Below are 10,347 nucleotides of genomic sequence, written 5' to 3' on the forward strand. Positions count from 1 at the left end.
CTCACTTTGTAGACCAGGCTGGCCTCGAACTCAGAAATCCGCCTGCCTCTGCCTCCCAAGTGCTGGGATTAAAGGCATGCGCCACCACTGCCCAGCAAAATAATTAAGTCTTAAACATAAAGGAACAATGCCTATAGTCCCAGAACTTTTGGAACAGAAGCAAGACCAGCCTGAGCTACATTGAGATCCTATATAAAAGAAAGTAAAATAAGCTCCCTTTTATTCTGGTGCTTTTATAGACAGACAGACAAACAATCCTAAATCCAAATATGACCATCGCAGTAGAAGGTAGAGTTGTGTTTTGTTTTGTTTCTTTAAAACCTCTTCAGCAAACCAATTAAATTTGGCCCTACATAAAAATACTTTCTCCTACCTGTCTGAGTAACTCCAGCTTCTTTAGTTCCTCATTGTAGGCTTCTGGGTTCTCTCCATAATTCTTCAGGACAAACTAGAGGGAGGAAAAAAAAACGTAAGCAGAATGACCTGCAGAGCCGCTCTGAGTCTGAGGCAGCACAGACGCTGATTCTGACAGCCCCCTCTTCCTCTGGTGCAGCGAGAATGAAGACTACACCTGCACAAACAAACACCTCATGCAAGCATCCTTTCTGCTAGAGTCACAACTATACCCCTAGATTCAAACTGCAAATAGGCAAAAGGCATCAAACAAGAGCAAGGGAACAAACCCTTCCCCACCAGTCCCTCCTGACAAGGAGCGCAGCAATGAAGAAAGTGCGCCACACTTTCCTCCACTCCAGAAAAGCCAGAGGGAGCGTGATGAGAAATGAGCCAGCATGGAGTAGGGTGTCAACCAAAAACACCGGGGCTGGAGAGATGGTTCAGCAGTTCAGAGACTAGGCTGATCTTCCAGAGGATATGGGTTCAATTCCCACCCCCACAGGGCAGCTCACAACCATCTCTAATTTCCACTCCAGGGGATCCAGTGCCCTCTGCGGGCCTTCCTTCAAAACTTGGTGCAGAGATACACATTCAGGCAAAATAGTTGTACACATAAATAAAACATTAATATAAAATTAATTTAAATAATAACAAACAAACAAACAGCAGGGCTGGGGAGGTGCAGGCGGTAAAGGGCTCCCCTGTCTCCCACAAAGGCCTACATTTTGATCCTGAGTGCCTCATAATGCAGTCACGGTGGCTCACACTTGTGATCCCAGCACCCAGATTGAGAGAGATCTGTTTCTCCTCATACAGTGCTGGTGGGACTATAAATTAGTGCAGCCATTATAGGAATAAGTATGAAAACCCTTCCTGGGGAACCTAGGTTTAATGTCCAGCAACTAACTACATGGTAGCCCAGAAATGTCCATTACTCCAATTCCAGAGGATCCAATGTCTTCTCACCTCAAGAGCCACCAGACACACATGTGGTGCACAAATATACATACGGACAAAACAATCATAAACATGAAATTAAGTAAGTTTTAAGAAATAAAACAACCTTGGGAGGCAGAGGCAGGCGGATTTCTGAGTTCGAGGCCAGCCTGGTCTACAAAATGAGTTCCAGGACAGCCAGAGATATACAGAGAAACCCTGCCTCAAAAATCAAAAAAAAAAAGAAAGAAAAAGAAAGAAAGAAAGAAAGAAAGAAAGAAAGAAAGAAAGAAAGAAAGAAAGAAAGAAAGAAAGAAAGAAAACAACTAAAAATAGGCACAGCAAGCTGGTTTAGTGGGTGACATCAGGTCCTTGCCATAAAAGCCTGGTTGACCCAAGTTCAATCCCCAGAACACAAAGGTGGCAAGCAAGAGGGACGGACATGAGCTGTCTGACCTCAGGCAGGAGCCTGGAGGCAGAACCGAGAGCAGAGACCACGGAGGACCCCTGCTGGCTGACGATGCCCCTCTTTGCTCAGCTTGCCCTTCTTTTCCTTCCTTCCAACAAAACTGGGTAAACTGAGCTGTATCCAGGAGGCATGGCTCGTTGTGGATCTGGGCCTGATTTGTCATTGCCTTTACATGTAAAAGGTGTTAATATCGCCTGCTACACCTGCCTCACAGATCTGTCATAAAGACTCGATCTAGATCCTAAACAGAAAAAGAGGATGCTCAACTGAAGATACACTTTATGATATGGCAAGACCTGTACTAAGACTCAGAACCATGCGCTCTTCTCATGTGGTAAGATGTTAATCTTTTCAAAATTATAAGATTTCATATCACAGCTGGTCATGGTAGAACACGCCTTCAGTCCCAACACTAGTGAGGCAGAGGCAGACGGACTTCTGAGTTAGAGGCCAACTTGGCCTACATAACGAGTTTCAGTCTGGCCAGAGCTACACCCTTTCTCAAAAATATTTGGTACAGCAGATAAGAGATGTGTGATTAGCATATGATCATTTGTAGCGCAGAAGGTCATTTAGCACTGAGGGACGGGAAGTCTGCTTCTAGAGGCTGCACTTGCTCTGAGCTGTTACTCTCTTTTTTTTTTTTTTTTTTAAGATTTATTTATTTATTATATGTAAGTACACTGTAGTTGTCTTCAGACACACCAGAAGAGGGTGTCAGATCTCGTTACAGATGGTTGTGAGCCACCATGTGGTTGCTGGGATTTGAACTCAGGACCTTGGTAAGAGAAGTCAGTGCTCTTAACCGCTGAGCCATCTCACCAGCCCCCGTTACTCTCTTCTTATAACAAATGATACAAAACCATGTCAAGAATGATCACTGGAATAAGAATTCTGAATCATGCCATGGTTTGCAGGTTAGAGAAAGGGAAGGTCGGTGACTAAGAATGGGGGCAGAAGGACCCTGAGGTGGACTCCCTGACACCAACAGTACTCTACCTCAGTCTCTTCCATTAGCATGCTCTCTTTCTGCATTACTCTTAATTTGATATAATGCCTTCAAATTTCACCACGCCAATTAAAGCAATGAGCAAATAAAACATTAAAAGGTATCACATGGAACTTTTTAAAAGACTGTCTCACTGTTGTCTAGGCTGGGCTTTGACTCCTAGGCCTACATGATTCTCCCACCCCAGCACTCTGTGTGGCTAGGACTACATGTATGCACCCAAATCATCATACATGTCCAGATCATCACATACACTGTTTCTTCCTTCATTTTTTAAACTTCCATTTCCAGAGCTGAATCAAATCTAGGTCATTCTGTGGGCTATACTAAAAAAATGCACATAAAATTGAGTCGTACATACAATGTTGTTATTTTATACATGATCAGTTGCTGAATTTCAAATAAACAAAACTTTATTCACACAGCAGAGTGTTGCCAAGTAAAGCTTTCAGCCCCGTCATGTCTTCAAGTCGGACAATTACAGGTCAAAGGTACAGGCACGAGAGCACTCTCTTTAAGCCCTACCCTAGTCTGACCACACATAATCCTCAGACTCCCTCCGCATCCCTTTGGTCAGCTGGTTGGTCTCTTCTGAACAGCGTGAGTGGGGAGGATGTAAGCTACAACTCCCAGAGGGTGCTAGCACTAGACTGGTTATTCAGCCGACGCGCACTGGGCGCACACAGTGGGAGAGCTGCCTTACTCCTACAGAAGCCCAGCATGAGGAGGTGGGGACAAGATCAGATATCAAGATCATACTTGGCTATATAGCAAACTCGAGATCCATTTGCACTACAACTCTCTGTCTTTTTTCTTTTTTTTTTTTAAAGATTTATTTATTTATTATATGTAAGTACACTGTAACTGTCTTCAGACACTCCAGAAGAGGGCATCAGATCTTGTTACGGATGGTTGTGAGCCACCATGTGGTTGCTGGGATTTGAACTCTTGAACTCCGGACCTTCGGAAGAGCAGTCGGGTGCTCTTACCCACTGAGCCATCTCACCAGCCCCTACAACTCTCTGTCTTAAAAAGGGTGTGGGGCAGTGGTGGCGCACGCCTTTAATCCCAGCACTTTGGAGGCAGAGGCAGGTGGATTTCTGAGTTTGAGGCCAGCCTGGTCTACAGAGTGAGTTCCAGGACAACCAGGGCTACACAGAGAAACCCTGTCTTGAAAAACAAAAACAAAAAGGTTGTGGGGGATGGGGGAGCTAAGTAGAGACAGTTCTGTTGGGAAAGTGCTTGTCACACAAGCATGCATGAGGGCCTGAGATCAATTCCCAACACCCACATGAACAGCTGTCCACAGCACCCAACTCTGTAATCCCAGGAGCGCTGGAGAGATGACGGAGATCCCTGGGTTTGCTAGTCAGCTACCCTCCTCCACTCGCCCCAGGTACCAGTGAGAGACCCTATCTCAAAAACTAAGGTAGACAGCTCCTTAGGAACTATACCTGAGGTTGGCCTCTAGTCAACATATGCATACATGTGTATATGCAGACACACAAACATGTGCACATACACACCAAAGAATTGATTACTTTCTAAGAAAAAAATCTAAATAAACCCTGAGTGAAATGTATACAGGCTTCTGCTGTTTGAAATTAAGTCAGGAAAGACTATGAACCATCCAGGTTATCATAATGGAGCCATTCTGCATTAAAACCTAAGTAGAAAGACAGGCTCAGGCAGATCGACTGAGATAAGATATAACCAGATCTGCACCACAGATGACTGACAGTATTTTATATATTCCGTGGCCTCCACTGGTGAGCATAGGGCACCGGTAGGCTTCATTTCAGTTCTTCTCATTTACCTGTCCTGTGGGAATCCTAGAAGAGACAACTCCTCAAAGACAAAAAACCAGATGTGACCAAGTTGAGCAGCAGGAAGAAGCAAGAGCATTGGCTTTCTTCAGAGCAAGTCAACTGACAGGACAAAGGACCCGACTGTGCTAAGCAGATGAGGGATTCAGAGGAAGTGTGGCTTAGCTGTGGTTAAGGAGCATGAAGCAGGAACTCAAGAATGCCCTGAGCAGGGCAGCAGTTGATATGGGAGTGGGAATGCTCCCACAGAAGAGGACTGAGGAAAAGTTACAGAGGCAGGCTGCAGCGAGCTGGGGACACACCTGATAGCAGACAGCTTTCCAGAGGCCTCTGACGGGAAATGAGCATTTAGAGATCAGCCAGAGCGAGAGGAGAAAGCAAATGGAGGCCCAGTGGGTGCCCAGAGTTCCAAGGCAAGCTCAATGAGGGCAGGATTCTCAGAATCACTGCACTCTCGGGTCTGCATGGAGAATGAGAGAACAAGGGATGGATGGCTACACCACCTCAGGCTAAGTGAGCCTGACTTCTGCTCCAACATAGCTGCTTATGGATAGGTACTTGGCAAAGAAATGACTTTTAATATTAACAGTAGCCAAATCATGCACTGGTAAAGAGCACAGAGCCACCTTCATACGTTTTCAGTGAGTCAGTCCTTTGGGCCTCCAGAGGGTAACATGGCACACAGGACTGATGATGTAGCACTGATGAAGGAGTTGCCCCATTTGAACCCCTGGGTTCAATCCCTGGAACTGAAAAGAAGGGAGATGCAAAACAGCCCAAAGCCAGTGCTTGTCCACTAAGGGCTTATGTGAGCCCAAGTGCTAACCTAGCTTAGCACTGCAGTTTAAAACTGGTTTATTCTTCTCCTTATTCCTATTTCATATAAAGGAAGGGAAGTCACATCCATTGGAAATGACAATACTGTTAAAAGAAAAACTAATAGCCAGGAGTGGTGGCATATGCCTTTAATCCCAGCACTCGGGAGGCAGAGACAGGCGCATTTCTGATTTCTGAGTTCGAGGCCAGCCTGGTCTACAGAGTGAGTTCCAGGACAGCCAGAGCTATACAGAGAAACCCTGTCTCAAAAAAACAAAACAAAACAACACCACCAAAAAACAAAAAACAAAAAAAAAACAAACAAACTAACTAACTAATGAAGTTTATCTAAGCAAAAGCAAAGACATATTGATTTGTGAACAGGGCATTCTTCCAAAGAGCCACTTCAGAGCCTGCAGCCTACCCTGAAGCACAGAACACAACTTAGTTATGGTATCAACAACCAGTCAACAGTTACACCTCTACTAGTAAAATGTTTACAGGTTAGTTAACTGACTACAGGGCTTCCTGCCAACAACCAAAGCTAATGTCCCTGTGATAATCCTACACTGGGCTGGACGTTGGAGAGTACACAGCCCAGCATTCACTCCCTAGCACCAGCAAACAACCCAAACCCTGCACTGTGCAGATCTTTTGGGTCCAGCACAGTGTCCAACACAAATCTCTTCAGATGCGTGCTCCTGTACCTTGTAGATATTCCTATGTTTTTAAAAAAGATTTATTTACTTAATGTCTATGGATACTCTAGCTGCTTGTATATCTGCATGCCTGAAGAGGGCATCCGATCACACTATAGCCGGCTATGAGCCACCATGTGGTTGCTGGGGGATGAACCCAGGACCTCTGGAAGAGCAGTCAGTGCTCTTAACTGTTGACCCATCTCTCCAGGTCCGGATATTTTTACTCTTTAAATTGCCCAAACTTTTAACTTTCTTCTACTACACAATGGATCCTTGTATTAAGGGGTAAGGGGCTGTATTATAGGGATATAACTCAGCGACAAAGTCCTTGCCTGGTATGCCTAGCAGACTCTGGGTTCAAACCCCGCACCAATAAAAAAACAAAAAACAAAAACCTTGGAAGTCTGCCTGTATTATTGCCAGGGCTGAACCTATAAACGGAACCAATTTTTACTCTCTCTCTCTTTCTCTCCTGAGTTTCCACCAAGTCAACAGTAGTTTCTGGATTTAGAATGAGGACAGAGAATGACAATCAGACCAGAGGCAAACAGTAGGGCAAGGACTCTACTGTCAGGAAGAGTAAGTTCCAAGGCTCTGGAGAGGCTTCTGCAGAATCCCTTCTAATGTTCAGGGAAATGTATGCTCGTGGGCTTCCTTTTGAGATAGGGTCTTACTATATAGTCCTTGCTGACCTGGAACTATGTAGACTAGGCTGCTCCTGAACTCACAGAGATCCACCTGCCTCTACTTCCCAAGTGCTGGGACTGAAGGTATGTGTGGCCATGCCCAGTAGGAATTGTATTTCTGCAGCAATGCCTCTCATTGAGAACAGGTGCTCTCACAGTCTTTCTTGACCAGAGGTTACATTCAAACAGAAAGCTGGAGGCCTGATGCGGTGGCATTTGCTTGTAATCCTAGCAATGGAGAGGTTGAGGCAAGAGGATCAGGAACACATATAGGAGCACATATAGGAGCAGAGTGTAGTGGAGCACACCTTTAATACCAACACTTAGGAGGCCAAGGCAGCCCTTTGAATTTGAGGCCTACCTACTCTACATAGCAAGTTCCAAGACAGCCAAAGCTACATACTGAGACCCTGTCTCGCAAAAACAAAATGAACAAAACCCAGTATGTATAGGGCCAGAGCAGCAGGGTCAGGGGAGGGAGGCACTTGCTGCCAGGTCTAGCCACCCGAGTTTGAGTTCCTGGATCTGTCTAGCAGAAGGAGAACACTAACTCCTGCAAGCTGACCTCTGGCCTCCACACAAATGTCCTGACATGCCTGAACCCACACACCCAGACACACACACACACACACACACACACACAAATAAAGATCAAACAGCACACAGAACTGTTGTTAAAGAAAGGGTGAAGGAGGCCGGCCCTGGTGGCGCACGCCTTTAATCCCAGCACTTGGGAGGCAGAGGCAGGCGAATTTCTGAGTTCGAGGCCAGCCTGGTCTACAGAGTGAGTTCCAGGACAGCCAGGACTACACAGAGAAACCCTGTCTCGAAAAACCAAAAAAGAAAAAAGAAAGGGTGAAGGGAACGAAATTCAGAAAAGGAAAGGACTAATCCAGATTAGGTTAAGCTTTTTGGAAGTCAGAGCTTCAACTGGACCTTGAAAACTGAATGGAACCAATTCACAGAGATGAAAGAATGGCCCTATTGCCTCTCTGTGGGGCAAACGTGAGAGCTCTTTTAGGTAGAACTGTGGTTCTCATCTTGTAGGCCTCAATTCCTTTGGGGTGGCAGATCTGATAGCCTGCATATCAGATATTTACACTATGATCCCTAACTAGCAAAGTTAACAGTTATGAAGTAGCAACCACTGAGGTAATAGAATTTCCACAATCAAAAGTACAACAAGGAGAAAAGCCTACTAAGGAAACAGGAATAATTATGAACAGAATGTGGAATACCTATATCACAGAAACACAGATCAAACATATAACATATTATAACAGGGCTGAGACAAAAGATCAAAGAATTAGGCTATGTCTGAGAGAATCCTGAATGGGAAACTAAAAATACTGGCTTTACTCTGTAAGACTGTATAACCAGGGCCCAAGATACTATGTCTCTATCTTCCTCAGTTTTGATACATTTTAGAAAAATTCACACCTCATTATATTTACATTAAACAGAAGATGGGAAAGAATTAACAAAATTCTGTAAATGTAGATCAATTGGCTTACTACGCTGGTCTTACAGGTGCGAAGGAGTCTGGGCTGGGGGGCGTATATCTCTGCGGAAGAGCACCTGCCTAGCTTCTTGTGCCAGGCTCTTTCTGGGTCTGATACCCACCGCTTGGACCACCACCACATGCACACACCCAGCACCTGAAAGCACCTCACCCCATCCTCAAGCATACAACCAAGTAGGGCCTGAACGGAGGAAGTGGTGATATGAAGAGAAATCAGGAGGCAAGTCCATCGGAAACTACTTCCAAACCCATTTTTCTTTCTCCTCCTTTCCCCAAACACCACAGAGTGGTAAAGGACTCTAGGATTCTAGACTGTCTATTCCAACAGCTGCTGTGCTAAGTCCCCAAGACTCTTCCCCACCTGCTCACTGCTGCCACGGCCCTCTCGGAGGTCACCCAACTCCACACCACCACACCTGATCTCACCACGGAAACCCCTTGCCTCAGTGAGTTCCAAACGACTGCTCTAGCTGGCACAACGACTCCTAGGATACCAAGAGCCCTAGCATGAGTCAAGCCCTCTTATCATCAACGACAAGAAGAAACTGTGTCTATTTGGTCCAAAGGAACTTTGGAACAGAAATTTTGTTAGGGGACCATAGAGAATTGGAGGGTCAGACATACCAACTGCACACAGTCACACACTCTAGGAGCCAGACATTCCCATGGACCACTGGGGCTCCGGTCTTAAAAACACATTCTTTCCTAGTCCAGTCTTGAACTGGGAGGCCTCCAAGGCCCGGGCCTAGCATGGACTCCGTAGATCCTGGACCGCCATCGCTCCCCGTGGGGGCTCCCTGGACATGGAGGAACAGGGCAGAGCTGGGTCCAGGAGCGTCATCACAAGGAAGCGCTGAACCTCGGTAGAAACGCAGGTGGTCTGGGACAGAAGTCGGGAAGAGGGTCCCCACAAGGATGCAGTGCCAGTCGGAGAAAACGATGATGTGCCGGCCCGGGAGGGGAGGGCCATCCTAAGGGAAAACGCCTGGCCTGACCTGCGACGGAACCCGGGGAGGGACAGGCGCGCAGGGGGGGCGTCACGCGCGGGCAGACGACGGAGATGCGCGGTGAAGGTGTGCTCACCTTCTTCACCGCAGACTGGAAGTGAAAGTCACCGGCCTCCTTCAGGTCCAGCCAGATCATGGGCATCCGGGGCACGGCCTCCATTGCGGGTAGCGCCTAGCGGCCCCACGGCCGCTCCCCTCCCAGGTCCAGCAGCTGCCTCCGCGGCGCGCGCAACCCCGCCCCTCCACGCCGGAAGCTGCTCGTCACGCGGAGTGACGCACACCCCCCGCAGCCTGTTGGGAGGTGCAGTCCGCGCCCCCCGGTAGTCTTTTGCACATGCGCAGACCTCTTCGCGCATGCTCAGTCTTCTCGCGCGAAGGGTCTTGGGTGAAGAGAAGACCCAATCCACGGTGAAGGGGCTTCTGGGAATAGTGATCTCCGCCACTAAGCTTGAGGCTTTGCTGGGATTTTCTAGTTTGCGTAACGCTCTTCTGCCTCCTGGGAGGGCCCTTCAAAAACTCACCCATGAATTTGTAATTCCCAAATCTTGAGAGCGGCGAAGGACGGGGACTGATGCTGCATAGAGAAAGATTAGTGTGATGTTGGGGAGGGGGTCGTGAAGACAGCCATGAGCTATGCAAACTGTATGGCGGGATGGAACTCAGGCTAAAAGTGCCAGGGGATTCCTTCTGTCCGCGGTGAGGGGCAGGGACACTGCTCCACACCACCACCCACCCTCTGCAGCCTGAGGAGTTCTTGATTTTTTAGTAGGGTACATTGAACAGCCAGGTTAACACCTAAGAAGACTGCGACTCTGGGAGAAGCTGTACAGTGCCGAGCATTCGTCTCTGGAGACACCTGTGAAACAGGCGTGTGTGTGTGTGTGTGTGTGTGTGTGGTGTTAAATTTTAGACATAAATAATGGAGTCGTTCGTGGGGGTGTGACCCCCTCCTATAATCCCAACACCCTGGAGGCTGAGG

The 10,347-nt window shown here is 47.2% G+C and overlaps 1 protein-coding gene across 1 annotated transcript in view; it reads right to left on the reverse strand.

Moving 5' to 3' along the window:
* Nucleotides 1–9,582, reverse strand: part of Ptpn23 (protein tyrosine phosphatase non-receptor type 23) — a 22,948-nt gene extending 13,366 nt beyond the window's left edge. The window contains exons 1-2 of the mRNA XM_021206782.2: nucleotides 9,445–9,582; nucleotides 374–448 (exon numbers count right to left, since the gene is read on the reverse strand). Of these exons, the coding sequence (XP_021062441.1) occupies nucleotides 374–448; nucleotides 9,445–9,528 (159 nt within the window). The 5' untranslated portion in view covers nucleotides 9,529–9,582. The remainder of the gene's footprint in view (nucleotides 1–373; nucleotides 449–9,444) is intronic.
* Nucleotides 9,583–10,347: the final 765 nt, after the last annotated feature.

Source organism: Mus pahari, chromosome 10 (assembly GCF_900095145.1).
Source record: "Mus pahari chromosome 10, PAHARI_EIJ_v1.1, whole genome shotgun sequence".
Classification (NCBI taxonomy): Eukaryota; Metazoa; Chordata; class Mammalia; order Rodentia; family Muridae; genus Mus; species Mus pahari.